Source organism: Panthera onca, chromosome C2 (assembly GCF_046562875.1).
Source record: "Panthera onca isolate mPanOnc1 chromosome C2, mPanOnc1 haplotype 2, whole genome shotgun sequence".
Lineage (NCBI taxonomy): Eukaryota > Metazoa > Chordata > Mammalia > Carnivora > Felidae > Panthera > Panthera onca.
In genome coordinates this window covers 120,303,778-120,326,084 of record NC_138347.1, presented here as the reverse complement: position 1 = coordinate 120,326,084, position 22,307 = coordinate 120,303,778, and the positions used below count along the sequence as shown (strand labels likewise).

The 22,307-nt window shown below is 38.2% G+C and overlaps 1 protein-coding gene across 3 annotated transcripts in view; it reads right to left on the bottom strand.

Moving 5' to 3' along the window:
• The window catches only part of SLC9A9 (solute carrier family 9 member A9), a 581,314-nt gene that overhangs the window by 248,496 nt on the left and 310,511 nt on the right, over nt 1-22,307 (bottom strand). For all 3 annotated transcript variants that reach the window (XM_078432268.2, XM_078432267.2, XM_078432269.2), the window contains one exon: nt 22,017-22,105. In XM_078432268.2, the coding sequence (XP_078288394.1) occupies nt 22,017-22,105 (89 nt within the window). The remainder of the gene's footprint in view (nt 1-22,016; nt 22,106-22,307) is intronic.

Here is a 22,307-nt window from a genome sequence, read left to right as displayed (position 1 = left end):
TTCTATAAATCTTACTAGTTATTATATTATTATGATGTTTAAGACATTTTTTCTTTATGCATTTAAGAAATAATAAAGCATAGAAAGCAGAATTTTACTATCATGTAATTAAGAGGGTGACCAACTAGTATCACTTTTCTGGGATCTTTTTCTGTTTTAGCACTGAAAGTCCCATATCCTAGGATCCCCTTATTACTGGGAAAACTGTTGGCTGATTACCCTACTAACGAGTGTGAGAACTCTTTACAAATAGAACATCCACTGCTTAGCAGCACAGTATTGATTTAATCATATGAATTGGCCATTTTTGTAGGCCCAAACCATCAACTAGTAGCAATTTCATACGATCTAACTTTGTAGAAAGTCCTAAATGGCTATAAAGGGGCTAAGTAGTATAAGGCGACTTCTATACTTTAACTTCCCTCTAGATTTTTTTTTGTCCCTCCAGATCAAAAGAAAGAAAAGACAACAAATATTTCTTAAGCAGGCTGTGTACCAGGCATTGGACTATTTCATAAATAAGGAGTTTATTAACTTTACTTTGGTTGATCTTTATGACTCATAAGTCAGGAGAATCAACAAGACAGAAATATGAAGCCAGCAAGAACCTTAACTCTAAAGAAAACGAAAGAAAGAAAAAAAGCCCGAAGGAGAACATATGCGTCTTAAAGATGAGAAGGAGCAAGCCAAGACCATGGAGGGAGGAGACAGACTTTGGAAACGAGGTGCACAGACTCCTGGATAATCTAACTCGTTGAGGTTCAGAGACTCAGCCAAGCTTCTTGAGCAGGAATCACAGCATCTTATTTTAGGGTGGCAAATGCCTTTCTGGAAAGAAGTTAGCATCTTATGGCCTGAACCACAACACTGAGATAGTTAAAAAACAAACAAATACACACACACACACACACACACACACATAACATAAATGAAAAAATTTTATTGTATAAAAACACAAGAAGGAGATGCAGTCCAAATTCATCTTGGCTTTTGAAAAAGACAGAGAATTTCTTAATTCATCTGAAGCATTTTGGCCCCATTTCTACTAAAAAGAAGTTTTAATTGTTTTTGACATGTCAGCCTCCTCAGAGGTTTAGACAAAACAAGGGCATTATGACCTTTTGTTTGTTTTGTTTAGGGAGTATCATCCTATGACAAGATCTGTGAATGGATTTTGTTAGTATCCAATGCTGTTGTTGGATACTTTTATATTTGGGTGAGATGAACACATTAGAGCAGGGATATTTAACTCCTAAGAAAAGTTAAAGTAAACTTTAACTAAGAGAAGAAGACAGAAGTCATAGCCTTCAATTCCAAGGACTCTGAGACCTACGAATGTTACTGGTTTCTAGGGAGAGACTGAAAAATCATAGCATTTTATAAAGCACTTTATATTCAGATAAAATTGTATGGTATTTATAAAGTACTACACTACATAAAGTTGTTGATATGTAGATTAAAAAGTGAAGACTTCACAAGCAGGAGACTAGAAAGATTGTAAACTATACCTGATGCCGTATTTCTAGGAATTTGGCAAAAGAAAAGTCTGTCCAAGGTGTGCCCTACTTTGTTTTGACTTGCCAATAAGGGGAAAAGATGACTGCCCATCGCCCAACTCCAGGATAGAGGAGTGTAAACCTGGAGTCATGCTCGCCTGCAGTCTAACTGGAACATCACCTAATCTTAGAACTCAGAAAGGCAGCTGCACTTCAGATTTATGGTGCATTGCAGTCTGTGTTTATTGAGTTGGTAACATGAACTGTGTGAGTGGAAGAGAATAAATACCTGCCTTCAAGGAATTGAGAAAGTTGAGGCTAATAAACTACAAGTGGTGAATAAGCTAGTGAATTATCATGATTAGTAAAATATTCAAGTTATATTATCTAGTCAAGCCTTCTCCTTAATGACCAGATGAAAAAGTGCTCACACATTTCCTCAAGTCCACCAAAAATCTCAAAAACGCTATCCAAATAGTTGTTGCAATGCATAAAAAAGGGACAGAAGAATCAGACCAGATAGCTGTCTAAAGGGCAGAGCTGGCTTCTCATTATTCCATTAAGAAGAGTGTTATTCACTATATGTTTTCTCATCTAACCACCTTCAGTTTGGTAGCTACTCTAACTAAATTCATTGAAAAATTACCATAACGTGATTCAGGATTTGCCTAGGTCAACCTGTCTTCTTTTAGCATTTTAAATTTGATTTAATGGAATAAGATAATCCCATTGTAGACCAGAAGCTTAAGCTGCAAAATGTAATTATAAGCCCCAATTCTAGCACTCAAAAACAAAACAAAACAAAACAAAACAAAACAAAACAACCAAAACAAAACCTAACATGCATATAGTGCCACAAACACCCTGTAAAAACAAATGGGTACAAGCTAATTTGATCCTCACAGCAATCCTATTCATTCATCAATAGCTATTTGGTGAGTACTGTTACGGTATGAGTACTATTATCCCGGTGTTGTGAAGTAGAAGCTAAAATTACCTCCATTCACGAATGAACTTGATTCACCTGACCCTCATGCCTCCCCTTGGGCATCCTGGTCCCACTCAGCTCTTGAGATTTTGAATGCTCTCTTGGCAAGAAAGCAAACCACAATCCCCAAACTTCTTCTTTCCTGGTCTCTGCCCCTAACACTCTAGAGCCTGTAGTGAATTCCGCTGAGTTTTATTTATTTGAGTTATCCTCAAAAGAGTACTAAGAGCACCTGTTCATGCCTTTGGGGACAGGGACTCAGATGAGGATATGCAGGAGCTGAAACCAGAGGATATAGAGGAGCTGAAACCACAAACAGTCCACAGTCCATCCTCTTGCTGGAAGGCGCACTAAACCAGGGAAGACATCATATGTGGGAAGCTTGTCTACACAAACCTTTCTTTACTGAGTCCTTCTCATCTCCTCTTTATAGCCTAACTCTATAAAATACAGTGTGTGGGTGTAAATGATGAGAAATGGTAGGAAAAACAAGACCAAATGATGTAGGTTGTTGTTAGCATATACCAAAGAGTTTCATTTTAATGCAGTATATCTATATCATGGCTTGGAAAATCACCTATGACATAGTAAATTTAAAAAAAAAAAAGCTTTAAAGGGACGACGGGGTGGCTCAGGCAGTTGAGTGTCTGACTTTGGCTCAGGTCATGATCTCAAGGTTCCTGAGTTCAAGCCCCGTGTCAGGCTCTGTTGACAGCTCTGAGCCTGAAGCCTGTTTTGGATTCTGTGTCTGCCCCTCCCCTACTCATGCTCTCTCTTTCTCTCTCTCTCTCTGTCTGTCTCTCAAAAAAATAAACATTAAAAAGTTTTTTTAATAAAATTAAAAAAAAGCTTTAAAATAGTAAAAAGTAAAAGAGAAGAATCTTTTGTGTAGGAAAACAGCACAAGTGCAGAAGCAGACCGAAGCTGAGAGCCCATGTCCCGTTCTTGTCCACTACCTGCCCTTACTTCCCAGGTGCCAAGGTTGTGTATAGACTGACCTTGAGATACACAGGATAATTTGGCACTTTTATTTTCTCACTTCTGGGCAGCATTGTGCCAGGTGTTAATAATTCAAAAAAGTCAGGGATCCAACCCAGCAGAAGATGCTTTGAAAAGGACAAATACACTGAAATCTGGGAAAAGGCAGTGAGTGAGGCTAATCAGATAGAAGTAGATGTATGAGCACACCATATGCAAAACATAGCAAAGCTGACCTTTGTTGTGTTACTGATGCATAACCATGAAGAAAAAACCTTGCATCTTTAAATACCATATATCTTTGAATCTTTTGGAGGTAGAGGCATTTAAAAAATGTATCCAAGAGAGGGAGAAAAAGAATTCAAACAGACCATTTGCAGCAAATGTGCCTCTGTCAGGGAAAGGTCTTTGTAGCTAACGGGAAATGGCATTTCTTTGTTAATGAGGTGAACATTTATGAAGAGCTATTATGCATATTTTTCAAAAATAATAATGTAGATCTCTCCTGCAATGCAATAAATGTCTGGGTTTAGTCCACCTAACCTATTGTCTAAAATATAATGCAATTCCTAACATAAGCAGCTATGAAGAAAGTGAGTCATATACTGCTAGTTGTAACAATTCTCAAAGCTGTGGCAAAAGCTTTTGTTATTAAAGATTTCACACAGTAAAAAGTGAGTGTAATAATTGCCTTGCCCAGATTTCACCTGAAAAAAACAAACAAAACAGTTCTGTTCATGGAGAAAAAAGCCCATATTTTACACATTGAAAATTAAATCAGCTATCAGATAATTTTGAAACACAACACCAAAGCTCATAGTAATTAAAAGATGGTAATATTTCAAGAATCAGGTAAATCTGGAAGTCAAAGGAACACAAAAATTACTTATTGGTGCTTTTAAAGTTTTTAAATTCTAAAATTATTTTTTTTTAAAAAAGTTTATTTATTTTGAGAGAGAGAGAGAGTGAGCCAGCAGGGAAGATACAGAGAGAAGGACAAAGAAAGAATCCCAAGCAGGCTCCTTGCTGTCAGCACAGAGCCCGATGCGGGTCTCAAACCCACCAATGCACCAACTCTGAGCCGAAACTCAGAACTGGACATTTAACAGACTGAGCCACCTAGGCACCCCCTCAAATGATTTTTAAATGGTGTGTAACTTCTGTCCAGCAGAGCCACAAATCAAATCATCTCTATGTTCATCAAGGTCAAAATGTGAAAGGTAAAGTGTGACTTTATGAACTTTGACTATAAAAATGTGAATTGTATATACTGGTTTTCTCAGCACGGCCACCATGAAGTCTCATATTCCTGTGGCAATCACTCTCTCCCAGAGCCTACTGCATTAGGCACTTCTTACAGAACCATGGAAATGCTCCTCCCCAGGGTCAGGCATTGATGCTTTTGAATGCAAGTGGTGGGCCTGATTTAATAGGTAGACCATTGGCTCATGTTAAGCTTCAGGGCATTCAGAGGCCCCAGACTCTTTTGGTCCACAAAGCTTGGGTTTATACTCACAAGGTGGTGGCAGGGCAGAGCTGGGGGGCCTGGCACCCTCCTAAGTCTTGTGTGCTGACCAACATAGTACATATAAGTGTTTTTTTATCGACCCTAGCAGTTGCTTGGCTTGACATCTGGAAATTGGTAGAAGAGTTTGAATGGATCAGAAAATCCATCAGTTTGTATGGATCAGAAAAACATACTTGGCTTATGGTTCTCTTTGAATTGCAACCCGTTTCACTGAGAAACTAACAGTATACCTAACATTTTACTTAAAAAAAAAAAAAAAAGCTTATAAATCAGTCATTTTTTGTGTCCTGTAGCATAAGCTGAAGCTTCTGATGTAATTTAAAATCAAGCATTTTCTTTTCAAATAGAATTCCTAGGTTGAGGCCTTTTAAAATAGTGATAAAAAAGTACCTTTGATCACATAAATCATTAGAATATTTGGGTGAACAATAGAAATGAAACTGTGTCTCTTTTCAAAGCAGATCTGAAGCCTAAATCCTGAAGGTTACCACTTAAATCGTAATAATAAATCATAAGCAAGGAAAATATTTAGAAAAGAATAACTTAAAAGCACTTAAAGTGCTGAGAAGGCATATATATATATATATACATTCAAGTCAAAGTAAAATTAAGCTATTGATAAACATACAGACTGGAGCATTTCTTAGACAGTTGAAAACACTTCAGCATTTTGTTATGGAAATTGGGATACTTTCTACATCACAAAATCCATGAGTACATATTGTTTCTGAACAAAAAGATTCATGTTAAAAGCAGAAACCTAGAGTCTAGTTCAATTCTATCACTTCCTGCCATTGATTCCGGGTGGTATATTTTCATGTCCAGTTGAACACTGTCAGTGAATTTACTGAATTTTTCTGTTTAACTCTGAAAAACATTGCATTACTTGCTTAAAATTAAGTATTAACATATGCTTTTGGATACAGGATTTTCTGTTTTTCTAAGTAGTTGAATATGTTCCTCGTGGTGATGTGAGCTTTTGAAGCACTTATGACTTATGATGCAAATGTGTTCTTTGGGGAGGGATTCAGTGAATAGAATAAGGTGTTCTAAGTTGAAAGCTTTTGAGAATATAAAAGAATCTGAAATTTCTAATACAAACATGTGTAACATTTACACATAGATTATAACTTTACACACATATTTGATTCTTCTCTACACATTTATTATGTAGAAACATTTCACTTTTCTTTTGCACAATTCTGAAAAATTGTCAGAGTGCCTTAGCCATAATTCTGGGGAACAGACATGGTAAGTGTTCTTCTAATTTATACTCAATAGTGTACATTAATTAGAATCATTGACAGTTAAGAAACACCACCTCCTCAGCTGATGAAGTTAGAGATTGATTTTAGACTCTTAGACTCTTAGACTCAAGAGCATTGAGTCTAAGAAGATGTTTTTTTATTGGCGCTCCAAACAATTTTAGGTGGAGAAAAAGTGGGAAAAATTTCTCTTTCCTAGAATTACCTGTAGTAGAGGATAGTATAGGTAAGTCCAGATTTATATAGATCCTATACTTAGAAACTTTCCAAATGTATTTTATGAAATTCATCCTATAATAATTGTCATGTGAAACTGAAACTGGTAAATGAGAACTAAGTTGTGAGATACTTTTAAGTCAGTAACTAGAGATGGAAGAAAGGAAGTTTGGAGAGGTGAGAAAGGAACTAGGTTTGAAGTGTGTACCACTCTCATTTTCCCCATCCCTACCTATTTGCTCTGTGATCCCACGTATGTTACTTACCCCCTCTGTGTCCTAGTTTCCTGCTCAGTAAAATAGCTGCTAATAAGACCTAACTCACTAGTTGTTGTCATGAAGATTAAATGTAATCATTTTCACCAAACTGCTTTAGATTGGCAGCTATTAGATATTCAATAAGTACTAATTAACTCTGCATTCTACTAAGTTAAGGATTGAATAAGTGGAAGTAGAAACCCTTAACTCATTCCGGTTGGAGTTCCATTTTTTATGCAGTGTAACAGTTTTATATGCTGTGATTGCTATAATGAGTCTGAATCTTAAAGTGAAACCTCCATTTGTTTGCTTCAGATGGGTGAGCAAGTCACCCTATCAGAGAATCTGTCAGTTGGTCTTTTTAATTTGGGCAGTGTGACTGCCTACTGAGATCTATGAACTGTGGAAACACTTATTTGGGTGACATCTCCAAAACGTCCTACTTGCAAATATGAAGTTATTTATACAGACATACAAATTTTGATGTCCCTAAGCCTCTACATCCTCACACAGAATATAAAATCCCTTCCAGAGTTTCCTTTTCTCTTAAATATTTATGGGAATCCCAAACAGGAGTTTCATGGGTGACTTCAATGTCCCCTAGGTCACTGGTTCTTAAGTATGGCTGCAAATTAGAAGCAGCCAAGGAGGTTTGAACATTTCAGCTGCCCAGGCTGCACCCCATGCCAATTAAGTCATTATCCCTGGGGGAGGCATCATGATTTTGACAACTCCCTGGGTGATTCTAGTGTGCAGCCTGGTTGGAGAATCAGTGCCCCAGGCCCAGCAGCATGTGGTTCACACGTGTCGCCACTTGGGCGGCTCCAATCTGCTGGATCAAAACCCTCACCTGTCAAATGACAGAACCTCAGTCCTACTGTATCTAGTATCTTTCCAGGCTCTTAATTTTGGCCACTCATTAGAATCACTTAGGTAGAATTTTAAAAATATTGCAACTCAGGCCCCACCACAGGGTAAGTAAGTCAGAACTCTTGGGCATGGGGATCAGGCATCTGGGATTTTTGAAATCTCCTTAGTGATTCCGATGGGCAACAGAATTGAGAATTACTTCTCTGGGAGCTTCTAACAGGAGGGAGCAGGGGTGGTTCATAGGATCAGAGTCTAGAGCTTACCATGCCTCAGCTCTGGCTGCCCATATGGTTTTTCTACTAAGCCATCCTGACACTACTTACACTGACCTATTCTTGCTTTATTCCAAGCTGCTGACCATTCTCTCCACTGCTGCCCACATTGCACCACCTGTAGTCTGCAAGTCTAGGACTGCCTCACTCCTTGCGGCACCTGACACTGGTACACCTTAAGCTCTATTCCTGCCTGATTCCTAGTCTCTGCCCCTTACTTCTCTCTCCAATCAGTAGAAGAGGACTTCATTTTCCTATGCCTACTTCTTCTAGAGATGGTCTAGTAGAGTTGCTTGGATACCTGCTTAAATTATTTCTAGTTTGCCACTCAACATTCTGAACAAAGAGGAGGATCCCAGCAGTAAAACAGTGTTGCCACCCCCCATTTTACAATTAGTGCTCTCCCCCTCAGAGTGCAGGCATGCCAGCAGGTGAGTGGCTTTGGAGGGCCACGTTTATTTCTACAGGGTTGCACAAGAAGATGCTGACCCTCAGGATATATCAGATGCCTTCTTTATTAAAGGTTTACTTATTTCTCTCTATGTTTAACTTCTTTCTTTATCCTTTTCCTCACATATATATCACTACATGCCTAAATTCCAATTACAGATAAAGTTCAAGCTCCTTCCCTTGGATTGCCTGGATCTTGGGCAAATTAAAACCAGGGCTAAACACGTGTGTTAGTGCCTAAAAACATTCTAGAGCCTTTAATAAAGTGTTTTCTTCCGGGAAAATAGGGAATACCCTCCATGAATGTTTTTGCCTTTTTCCACAGGCCCATGTATCTAAGTCCTGGCAATAGTCCAACCATTACATGAAACATTCAGTAAGGCCAAATGGGGAAGAAAGGTTCCCTTTAAAATCAGACTACTTTTCCCTGGAAGGTTAGATGACCTAAAACTCTTTTAGTCTCTAAAATACTTGGATGAAACAAAAGACTCCTGTACACCACCTGTCCCAACTTGGTACTATAAAAGCAAGCCCCAAACCAAACAATAAATCAGCACAAAGGGAATAATAGTGGTGTTTTCCCTAAGAGGGCAGTATAAATTATTAATTTATGCTAGAAATGAGTACAGGCACTGTCATAAAACTGAATTATTATAACACCAGCCTGCAGACCACCATTTGAGAACACCTGCATAAGGACATAAAAAGTTAAGCTATAAGTTTGCTTTGTGGCCCTAGGGAAGACTCTGGGGGGCTACTCACAGAACTTTACATTAACCATCCAGAAACCTGCTGTGTCAGAAGTCAGAATTCTGAAACTCACTGGTTCTGGTTCTTGTCCCACTCACACTAGCTGCGAGCCCCTCTCTGTCTCTCTGTTTCTGGTTGGCCCAAGAGATCTTCTACCTTGGCTGGCCCTATGTTACCATCAGAATAACATCTTTAGAATGGAAAAATAAGATGCAGGATGATAAATGCTGAGGTATGAAGCCATAGTCCTAGAAACCAAAAATAACATTGTCTCCAGATCTGAGTCCCAACGACCACATTTTCACAGATCTCTGGGAAAGAGAAGAGTTGTGCAAATCCAGTTACCTGCAATGACTGAGAAAAGATTAGATATTCTCTCCCAACAGAATAATTCCTTTAGTTTTGATCAATATCTTTGTCCCTCAAATTTGCCCTTGAAATTTTAATTTGAATGGAGCAAAGCACATAAAAAAAGGGAAAATAAATATGTTATAAAGCATAATTTTTTAACTGCCTGGAACCAGTGGACAAATACATCAGAAATAACTTGTTACCTGGATGTTCACTGCTAAAGCAGGTCCATTATAAGGGACATTCTCTTCTTCCTTAAGAACAGATTGGTCACTGCTGATTCCAATCAAGTTCTTTCTCAATATAACCCAGAACAATTGTGTTAAGTGACTTTCCTAAAACCAAATTCTTATTATCATTTATTAGGTTTCCCTTTCAGGTACCTTAATCAAGGTTCTATATCATATCTCCACTGATGGAATTTTTTTGGATTTTTGAGCTGTGCCTCCAGAAGCAATTCAATTTCTCTTCTGAAGGAATTGCACAAAGACTTAACATTTTATTAAATCCATTTGCTGCATCTTTCAAGACCATCAAGGAAATGGCATCCTTAAATTTGGCAACATTCTTTAGCAAACACACACTCCAGCACACATATTCAGCCTTGATGTTTTCTGTGCTGCATCAATAAAATTTAATTAAAATGAGTAGAAAAATTACAGTAATTTCCATTTATCATCCCAAAATGCCATTATGAGACTGAAACCCTTCATACCTGTACCTATCAAGCAGGGTAATAAAACTATAATGGGCTATTCAAGGGGGTAATGCCATTGCAATCCTTAGAAATTTTAAGGTAATAATGAGCAACCATCTGTCTTGAATGTCATTAAAGCAAGGACCAAGCCAGCTGATCTTTTAAATCCTATTCAGATAAATTTTTCCATGATGCATTGAATCAGACCCATACATAGAAGGACATGGATCATATATATTTATATGTTGATATTTGAGTAATAATGATGGTATTTGGTTTTGTTTTCTAAAGGTAAAAGAATGAGAGAGAAAAAAAGAGTGAGACAAAGAGAAAGAATGAGAACAAGAGAGAGGGAGAGAGGATTATCTCTCTGAGGAGCTAAGCCTCCACATAATGAAAAATAATACAAAGCCATTAGTTTGGGGAAAATGTAATAAAGAAAGTTAAATTTTAGGAAAAAGCTGAATGAAATAAATATATTTTCTTGGAGTTTTGGAAGTTGAGAAAGACAAAGTGTAAGAAAGCTTTGAAATCTTGTTGGCAAGAAATTTAAAGGCAAATTAATATGGCCACAAAGATACTGCCTGTTGGGTAAAGATAAAGATAGTCCTGGTAGATGAATCTAATACAGAGCCTTTCACAATGATGATGAAGAAGCAGAAGAAAATAACTAACAATACCCAATTACTCTTAGCTACATGGAATACTGATGAATCTTTTTTTAAAAATTTTTATTCATTTATGAGAGATAGAGAGAGACAGAGCATGAGCAGAGAGAGGGAGACACAGAATCTGAAACAGGCTCCAGGCTCTGAGCTGTCAGCACAGAGTCCGACACAGGGCTCGAAGTCACGAACTGCAAGATCCTGACCTGAGCCCAAGTCGGACACTCAACTGACTGAGCCACCCAGGTGCCCCCTGATGAATCTTCAAAAAAGAGAAAACCAACAGTAGCAAAATGGCATAAAATATCTGTCACAAGATAAAGAGTAGAATAGGATAGAAGAAGTGATAGCACCAACACTTTGGTGGAAAATGAAAAAACTTTCTTGGTTCTACCTATTAAGACCCTCTCAAGGCAGTGTTAAAGCTGAGAAAGGAAAAGAAGAGCAACGAGAGGAATGGTGGGTCAGCAGGAAAAAGTTTACTTAGGTTCATAGTCCTCTATTAAAGGAAAGAGGGAAGAAGAGAAGCCCAAGGAGAGGCAAGACAATGATAGTGATAAAGGAGAAAAGAATGAATTAGAGGAAACAATAGTGGAATGGATAAGTAAATCCAAGAGCTGTTTCTTAAAATGATTGGTATAATATGCAGTTTCATAAATTAAAAAAGGAGGAAAAAACATACACGTCATTTTCTATAGGAAAGTTACATGATCAGATGTATTAAAACAATATTAAAAAATAATGGGCTATAATGCACAACTCTATTCTTTGCAAAATCTGACTAAGAGTGGTATTTACCCCATGGATCTTTCAGTGAATATTAATTGGGATAATTGATATGAGAAATGTATTTATAGTACCTTGCACAATAGAGTTCAAGAACTGTTATTAACAATTGTGAAAATCTGGAGAGGACAAATGGTTTATTAGGAAAGTAAAGTTGACTGAAGAAGTAGAAAAATTCAGCCACATAAGAAATTGAAACCATTATCAAAATATGGCTTCCAAAAATGTCATCAGGCACCATGGTAGTTTTAAAATATGTCCACAATGCTTTCATACACCTCCCTTCAAGAGGTGGAGCTTACTTCCCCTTCCATTGAGTGTGTACTGGTCTTAGTGACTTGTTTCTAACAAACAGATTATGGTAAAAGTGACAGTGTGTGACTTCGGAGGATAGTTAATCAAAGTCATTTCTACTTTTTGTTCTCTCTCTTCCCCTCTCTCCCCCTCTCTCTATCAGGGAAAAGTAAGCTTCTATATCATGGAGGACACCCAAACAGCCCTCTGGATGACACAGTGAAGAACTGAAACCTTTTACCAACAGCCATGTGAGTAAGCCATCTCATGGTGGGTCCTCCAGACCCAGTCAACTGTTAGATGCTTCAGTTTTGGCCAACAGCTTGTCTACAACCTCATGACAGACTGGTAGCTACAACTACCCAGATAGATGGATGCTCCTGGACTCAGAGCCCTCAGAAACTACATGAAATAATAAAAGTTTGTTGTCCTAAGTTTCTAAATTTTAGGGTGATTTGTTACACAGCAGTAGAAAACTAATACACCAAAAGTTGCTTTTAGAGGTAAGTGCTAGGTATTTTTAGCTTGCAGTGCATGTCCCTTGAGCTCAGATTCATGTCCAGGTTGGCTCCTGGGTTGGAGAACTGACTCTACCTCTCCAAGTCATAGAACTTTCTTGGGATTCAGTTTCCTCTAATAAAATTCTGGGTTTAAAGGCTTATCTTTATAATCTCACCTCACTCTGAACTTCTTGGATTTTATGACTTAAAAAATTCAACTGCAATTATATACCATGATAAACAAACACAGATGTGTGGTTAAAAGAGTTGGTAAGATTTAATTGAGAGGTTACAGTACAATTATAGCTTTATCAAAGAAAAAAAATTACATGAAAGGTTTTCAAGGGAAAGCACAGTTCATGTCTTACTTAGCTTTATTTCTCCCTGAGCCTCAGTACCTGGCATACAGAAGGTACCCACTACTAAAGGTGCCGAATGGTCATTTGTGACCTCTACTATAATGCACATTGATGTGGAGTAAGGCTTCTTAACTAGGGGTTCACAGATAATAATTCTTTCTGGGCACTGAAAGTACAGCGTGTTCTTGCCATGATGTAGGAGCTCCACTCTCATTAGCATTTAAAAAAGAACACTTATTAGCTGAACTACTAAGTGTCCTTTATACAATATAATGAGTTTCATTGAAAAGAATCACCAGCTTAGCTAAGGAGAAATTTAAACACTTTGCCATCATTTATAAATTCAACCCTTCTAGGATGGTATTTTTAAAAGTACTTTGAATGAAGGGAAGAAGAAAAGTGGTAGAAATCTTGACAAAAGAAAGGTAATTAGAGTAAAAAAATAAAAAAGGCAATTCTATGCTTTATGAAGATATCTTTGATCTTACTTCTCAGAAGCCAGGGAAGCAGGGGCATTGTTGCCTATGACATTCTCTCTCTCCCTCTCTCTCCACTGTGACTTGGAACAGGTAACTGGGATGGAACGTGCCTGCTTTTGTTAAAAGTGACGGAGAAAAATTGCATAAAACCATAATCAAAAACCACTGTAATGCAAATCAAAAAGGTGGAGGCACACTCCATGAAATTCACACAAGTAATGGAATTGTACTTGATCTTTCTTTCAATATCTCAGGATTACCCTAGACATTTGCTTTATGCCTACAACTCATTACATTTAAATTAATGCATCATATCAGAATTAAATAAAACCATTAATTAGCATATATTGTTTCCCCTCTTTATTTTTTATCTTGGAATGTTAATGGTCATAATTCATTCATTCATTCATTTATTAATTCGGCAAGAATTTAATGAACTCCTAAGTTCAAAGCAAAAATCAAATGGTAAATTTCCATAATGTTTCATATAGACCACAACATCTGAAGAGGTTAGACGGGACAAAAATATGTCTAGAGCTACAGAAGGTTAAGATAAATTTAGATGTTATATATATAAGCAGTTTATCAAAAGGAAGTGTGGTGAGCAGTGAGATGGATGTCATAGATTGATGTCATGTCCTCCATGATGCTACCTTCATTATCTTTGTAAGGCACAGATCTGATTTTTATCATCATCTCCATGCTTAAAAGCCTTGAGCAATTATTTGCCTTATAGGATATAGTTCTCTTAAATGTAGCACAGACACTAAAAGGTCTGCCTGAAATCACCTCTCCATTTTAATTCTCAGTTCTCTCTCATAACCTTTCCTTTCTGCTCCCTGCCTTATACCAGCAGCCTCAACACACTTCTACCTACTTCCCCAAGGCAACTCCAGTCACAGTGCACTACCTCTTTGTTTCTGGGGCTTGTCAAGCTCTTCCTTAAGTTTACGGTTTTGCCTACTCTTTTCTCTTTGCTTTCATACCCCATGAAATCTGCATGATAATCTTCTAATTACCCAAACATCCAACCCACAATCAGCTTCCCATGAACACCTTGCCTCCAGGAAACAATTCCATCCTCTGGTTCCCATGACATGTTGCACATCCCTCTGTGTTAACATTTGTCACATGGAGTTGTTTGTGCATGTGTTTGCTAGCATGTGTACACACACATGTGTACGTGTGCATGTGTGTGTCCCTGCTATATTAGGAACCCCTAAGGATGAGAATTGGGTCTTATCTGCCTTTGTCTCTCTGGTGTCTAGCATGGTGTCTGCCACACAATCATGCGGGGCATAGTTCACTGTCAGTCCATGCTTGAATTGAAAAGCCGGAAAGCCCTTCAGTAAGATCTTGAGACTCAGCAGTAGCAAGGTAAACTCTGTACTCTCCACCTCAGGGATATAGACAGTCTTAAAAAACCCATTACAATCACTTTCCAGGAAAAGATACACAGCCCTCCATGAAACTTTTCACTCCAGTATGAACCAGGGACTTCGGTTTTTGATCACTTCATCCTTGAATTTGATTCAACAATTTATTAAACATGGTCTACCCAATGATTTGTCTTCAAGATCAATGGCAAACTCTGATCTCTCCTCTCATCTCCATGCATTGCAGTCTGTAAGCAAGTGATCTCTGCCCACTCTTAGAAAGAAGGAACAAGATGCATATCTTACGTTCTAGGTCAAGTCACAGAATATTATTAGGTTTAGAGCATGATCCTTAAAACCCAGTCTGGGGCGCCTGGGTGGCTCAGTCGGTTAAGCGTCCGACTTCGGCTCAGGTCATGATCTCGTGGTCCGTGAGTTCGAGCCCCACGTCGGGCTCTGTGCTGACAGCTCAGAGCCTGGAGCCTATTTCAGATTCTGTGTCTCCCTCTCTTTCTGACCTTCCCCCATTCATGCTCTGTCTCTGTCTGTCTCAAAAATGAATAAACGTTAAAAAAAAAATTAAAAAACAAATCCCAGTCATATAGTTCAATCATCCATTTTACAAACGAGAAAACTGAAGCTCACAGGTATTCAATTAATTATCCAAAGCCTCCACCATTAGTCATAGAGATGAGGGGCAAACTCCAGCATTCTGGACTCTCAGTCTCCTTTCTACCATATCATCTGGCTTCTCCCACATTCTAAATCTTTTTCTTGAGTTTTCTTACAAAGTCATACACAGCACATCCAATTTGGCATCATTGGTTTTTTTTTTTTTAATTGGAAATTTAAATTTGGATTTGCATTGCTGCCTTTCCATTCAATGGTGATAAACACTCAAAAGATCATCTGGGGGTAATGGAAATAAAATAAGCATCTGGAAAGAATGTGCTATAATGAATATGTCATTGTTTGCTCATAAATGCTAGACAAAGAATCTGGTTTTCAAAAATAAATGCATGGGAAAATCTATGTCAACCCCAACCTGTACTTTAGTAATAAATAAATAAATAAATAAATAAACAAACAAACAAATAAAAATACACTAAAATTGCTAGATTTACAAAGATTATAGAATTAAATATAAGACTGGGGCACCTGGGTGGCTCAGTTGGTTAGGCGTCCAATTCTTGGTTATGGCTCAGGTCATTATCTCACAGTTTTGTGAGTTTGAGCCCTGCATCAGGCTCTGTGCTGGCAGTGTGGAGGCTGCTTGGGATTTTCTCTCTCCCTCTTTCTCTCTGCCCCTACCCCATTCATGCTGTCTCTGTCTCTCTCAAAAAAAAATAAACTTTAAAAAAAATAAAAGAAGAATTAAATATAAATGACTCATTACCTGAATTAGCTGAAAGTGTAATAAAGATTACCAAACATTCATGCATTCATTCATTCATTCATCTATCCATCCATTCAAGGTTTACCGAATAAATGATACTAAGCCCCACAGTTGCTGCTATCACAGCTATTATTCAAAGAATATTTAGTAATAGGCAAAATAGTTTGAACTACAAGTCAAAAGATATAAGTTCAAAGTTTGCCTCTTCCACTCAGTCTTTTCTGTGTTATTCCTTAATTTTTTTTAATGCTTATTTATTTTTGAGAGAGAGAGAGAGTGTGAGCAGGGGAGGAGCAGAGAGAGAGGAAGACTCCAGGCTCTGAGCTGTCAGCCCAGAGCCCAGTGTGGGGCTTGAACTGATGAACTGTGAGATCATGACCTGAGCTGAAGTCACAGGCTTAACCAACTGAGCCACCCAGGTGCCCCTTCTGTGTTATTCCTATCAGCATATAAAAGTACTGTATTTTTCCACCTTAAAAATAAAAAGATTTTTCTTTTGGCGTCATGTTTCTCTTCAGGTATCATCTCATTTCTCTGTTCCCTTTCACAGCAAAACTCCTTTGAAAAACAAGTCTGTACATGCAGTTTCCAATTTCTTTCCTTCCATCCTCTTTTGAACCTATTATAATTAGGCTTTCACCCTGACACTCTACCAATATGACTCTTATCAATGTCCTCAATGACATTCATTCTCTTCATCTTAATTGGCCATTCAGCAAAATTTGGCTGAATTCATCATGCTCCTTTTTGAGACACTCTCTTCATCTGATTTCCAGGACACCATACTTTTCTTGATTTTTCCTTCTCCATACTGGCTACTATCTCTCAATCTCCTTTACTGGTTCCCAATGTCTTACCATTGGAGTGCCTCAAGACTTGGTTTCTGATCTTTCCTCTATTTCTCTCTTAGACATCTCATCTAAGAGTTATAACCAGTCTCATGTTTTTAATATCATCTCTATACTGATGACATCGAAAATTATACTTCTCACCCAGACTTCTCTCCCAAACTCCAGAATTCTGGGTCCAACAAGGTACTCAATAGCTCCATTTTATTGACCAATATACATCTCAAATGTAACAAGTCAACATCCAATTGTCTCTCAAACCTGCTATCTTGCAGTGCTCCTTGGCTAATAAATGACACCTCCATTCTTTTAAAATTTAAATATTATCATGCCATGCCTTTACTTAACAACCTCCAGTGTTTCCTTGCCTTGTATAGGCTCTCCATGACCTGTTCCTTGTCACTGCTTTGCTACTGTCTTTCATATTTTCCCCTGGTCCACTTTACCTCAGCCACATTGGTCAATTTGACCCAGGTGGCCTTTGTATCTGTTGTTCTCAGTTCCTGGACAGCTCCATTCCAAATGTCCATGTAACTCTCTCTTTTTCTTCTTTCAGGTTTTGCTTTCTTATTGCAACCTTCCCTGACCACCCTATCTAAAATTGCAACCCTGTTTTCCCATACATGCACTCCTAACTCCCTTGTCTGCTTTATTATTGGCCTATGACTTGTCATAAGCACACTATATATTTAGCTTGTTTATTCTGATTATAACAAAATCTCCCCTACTAGAAATTCTTTTTTGTTCACTCTTGTACCCCATCACCTTGAACAGGGGCTGGCACAAAATAGGCCCTCAGAAAATATTACTTGAATGAATGAAGGTAGTCAGTGATAATAAAATAAGCTACCTTTTAGGTAAAAAGGTAAGTAGAAAGTAAATGAGGGAAGTATGTCATACATGTTAATGCATAATACATGTTAATTATTCCAATTAATACTATATCTCTTGTGTATCTGTTGAAAATAATTTTTATGTGGGAACTGCAGGAAAGGAAGGAGAAATTCTAGTTAAAAGGGAGTGGTATGGAAGTATATGGTTTTGCAAGTTAGCCTCAGGCAAAGTAAAGAGAGCTTTGGAAACACCCTGGAGTTTGGCCCAGATCACCAGCTCCCAGGTCTGCTTAGCAAGTGAGGACATGAAGGAGGAAAGGGCTGGGAGGCAGGCTGGGATTTGTATGGGTAGTGTCATAGGGTCTGTACGCAGTTTTCTGGATGGTTCAGGGTGAGACCTCGAGGCTCACAGACTTCTATGTGCTCATGTCCATCTTGAGCATCTCTAGCAGTTTTCAGTTTCTAGGGCAAGAGTCCAGGCTTATAGTATTTGTCTATCTCTAGGGCTAGGTGTGCATACCTTAAAGGAAGTGCTTTGCTATGGAAATATAAATCTTTATGGTGGGTAACAGCAACGATGTCTCTATTATGCTGCTTTGTGCCTAACACATAGAGATATTACATGTGTTTTTCATAGGTTGGAGTGAAAATTAATTTGCAAAACATATTTTAAAGTGAAAATGCTTAAAAACTGAGAACAAACTGAGGGTTGATGGGGGGTGGGAGGGAGGGGAGGGTGGGTGATGGGTATTGAGGAGGGCACCTTTTGGGATGAGCACTGGGTGTTGTATGGAAACCAATTTGACAATAAACTTCATATATTGAAAAATAAGAAAGAAAATGAAAAAAAATAAAGTGAAAATGCAATTTTAAAAAGGCACTATAATTTTTGAAGCTATAAAGGATATATAATTCTTAAAAGTCTTTGTATCCAGATATAGCTATTTGATTAGCTGATATAGCCACAGTCCATGAATACAATTCCTTTATAAATCATATCACCTTTGCATTTTATAATAAAAAGTTGATTTTCACAGATTGTCCCTAGACTTTACTAATTAACTTCCCTTGTTCCCATTAAACAGTCCTGGGGACAGAGGCACAGAGCCTGTGCAACTTCTATTTTTCCCACTGACAGTGAGAATAGTGTGGGGAGATACAAAGAGATATTATTCTCTGTAACCATGTATTATCATATAATATTTTACAAATTTTTCCCTGTTTCAGAAAGGAAATAGTGGTAACCTCTATAATACCTGCCTCAGCCTTTCTTTACAATTTGTAATTGGTTTCCCACATGGAGTTTGAACTTCGCTTGCTACACTGCTACAGATGTAGCCAAGAACTTCTTATCTGTGAAGTTAATTAAAGAACTTCTTATCTGTGAAGTTAATTTCTTTCAAAGTGGTGACCTCAGACTGTACACTAGGGTGGAGAATATGTGCGCGTGTGCATGCATGTATGTTCAAAATATGTACATATGCTAGATATGCATATATTATGAAAGAAAAATAAGTAGAAAATGACAAATCCTGAGAGAAAAGCAATGAAGAAAGGTATGAGAAGGGAAGGGAAGGCATTCATTAAGTTTCTACTATGAATCAGGCACCCAGGAAAGGAGGTAAAGGGGGAAACAAAGATGGAGGGATGCAATTACCTGGATGTTAAAGAATGAACTTGTAAAAATCCCCTTTCTTAAAGAAGAGTACTGTAAGAAAGGATGTTGGCAGTCCATCAGGGAGTGCTTGTCAAGTCATTCAGAGGAGAACAGAAGTCTGTGGGGCACTGATTTTGGCTTTGTCTCCCCTAGGTGCTGGGTTGCTGTCTCGCCATGGGATGAGTTAACTTTGAAGTTCTGCTGAGCAGTCTAGATAGCATGACTTAAAAGTGCGAGTCCCTAACCAGAGTTCAGTTCCCCAGAATACAAATGCTCAGAGAACCAGACAAGGTCAGGAAAAACCAGCCCAAGGCATTTCCCTTTAAACCCTAGGGAATGCAGTAGTCTCTATAATTAAAAGGATTCCTATACTGGAAGTTTCTAGGTATTGGTATCATTTTTTTTTTTTTTTCATTTTTAAAAACTGTGGGTCCTTAAAATGTCTCTAATTGTATCCTTATGATTCCTCTGATTGTAAGAGGGGGAAGGGTGACCTTGCAGAGTCCCTGGGGAGGCAGGAGATAGGGTCAGGTCCAGCTGAGCTTGGGACATGAAAAGAGAAAGAGAAGAAAACAATTAACTATTTTAGAGAGCTTTAAGGTAAGTCTTCAAAAACTCCTATTTAGGTTTTGCTAAGATGTCACTTTGGCTTCCCCACTCCCACTGCGCCAATATCACATCAGATATCTTCAGCACTGATGAGCTTATTATAGAAGATTCTCTGCCTCCATTTGCATTTTGGGGTAGATTATACTTTGGTCCAATTCTTCATTATTCTCTATATCCATACTCCTTACCATATAACCTTGCAGTGCTTTCCCACTGTGGGCTGGTGACCTGCTCAGTCTCTTGACCTTGGGCTCAGGCATGTGATTTTCTTTGGCCAGTAGGATGTGGAAATGTGATGCAAGCAGAGGCTTGAAATGAACTTGCACATTGGGGCTTGTTCTTCTGCTAGGAGAAGAATGACAGACAGGTGGCACTGGCACATGCCCCAGCCAAGCCCACCTTAGACTTAAATCCTGCAGATGTGTGCAAAATAAATGTTTCTTTTTGAATGCCACTGAAGTTAGGTTGTATGGTTGTTTGTTACACAGCAAAAGGTAACTAATACAAATGCTATTTGATCCATGCTCCTCTTCTTTGCCAGAGTGATGTTTCTAAAATGGAACACCACTTATCCTAAAATTACTTTGCTTAAGATACATTAGTGACTTCTTGTTATGGGCTGAATCCCATCCCCCACCCCCCCAACACCAACTCCCTACCCTTCGTCAAATTCATATGTTGAAGTCCTAACCCCCAATATCTCAGAAAATGACCTTATTTGGAAATAGGGTCATTTAAAATATAATTAGTTGAGTTAAAATGAGGTTATACCAGAATAAAGTGGGCCTCTAATCTAATGTGACTGGTGTCCTTATAAAAAGGGGAAATTTGGAGACAGACATACTCTTAGGAAAAATGTCATGTGAACATGAAGGTAGGGATCAAGATGATGTGTCTACAAGTTAAAGAATAACAAAGATTGCCAGAAAACCACCAGAAGCTAAGAGAGAGGAATAGAACAGATTCTCCTTTACGGCCCTTAGAAGGAAATAATCCTGCTGGCACCTTGATCTTAGACTTCTACATTTCTCAGACAATACTTTTCTGTTGTTTAAGCCACTCCCCATTACCTCTAGGATAAAGTCAAAACACTCTTTCACAAGGTATGAAAGTCCTTTCATAAACTTGTCTCTGGCTTTATCTATGGTTTCAACCCTCACTGTAGCCTTACCCCATTCCCTAGCCACACAGAACTAGTTACAGTGCTTTGATCAGCTGCTTCAGAGATTTTGTCCACCCTCAACTTTGGTTTCAAATGCCCTTCATACTGCCTTCCCACCCCCTACTAGGTTCCACATGATTACCTAATTAACTTCTATCTGTATTTCAAGCTTAAGATCAGATATCATCTCTGGAAACTTTCTCTTCACCTTCCCAATTCTAGCTACAAGACGATGCCCTATTGAATGCTCCCCAAACACACTATACAGATATTTCTATCACAGTCCATATCACACTGTGGATAATTAGTTGTTCATTACACGTCCTTACCCTCATCAACAGACTTGATAATGAACATCTTAAAGACAAGGTCATATCCCACGTCCTTTTATTCCTAGTACCTAGCATAGTGCTTGGCACAGAGGGGCTGTGCAGCACATACTTGTGTAAGGAATCTATATCCAAACACATGTGTTTTTGGCATATGGAAGCTACATTCCGCTAGTGTGACAACTGGCAGCTGAGTTTACGGAGTAGTGAAAGCACCCAATTAAAGACCAAACATTACTTCCTTATTCTTCTTCATTTCCTTCTCTCTGTATAACTACCCAATCTCACATGCTTTATAATGCTTTTAGATGTAAGTGACTGTGAATTATTACCGACTGTGGGCCTTTCATCTTCAAGACTGACAGTCTATGTTCCACATTTCTCAGGAGGGAGAGACTATTATAACTATATTTTTGCTTACCAAGAGAATTGTTAATGGTTATCCTGGAGGAAAAAAAAATCTATAAATATCCAACCTATAATGAAGCCTTAAGCGTACTTTCTTCCTTCGCTAATGAAATTCTTTCCAAGTGCATTGGCAGACTTGCTACATAACCATTACACTGTGAAAAGAGACAAAGCCTGTAGTGAATTTTTTCTTTTACCTGTTTAGTCCTCGTTTTGGAATCCAATGACAGATTGTTGTAGGTATAATGTGCCTGGGTGACTCCACAGAAAAGAACAGCGACTATTCCTGAAATTCAAAAACATACTGGTCAAAATCAATTTTCTCTGCCATCTAAGCCAAAGGGTAGGGCCACCTCAGCTAGATGAAGATGGACTAGGTGTCAGTAGAGCTACTTCTAACAATTACCATGACGTAATAGTCTCTAAAATTAAAAGGATCCTATATTGGGGTATACCTTGCTACTTGTTTTAAACATGGGTCTTACAGG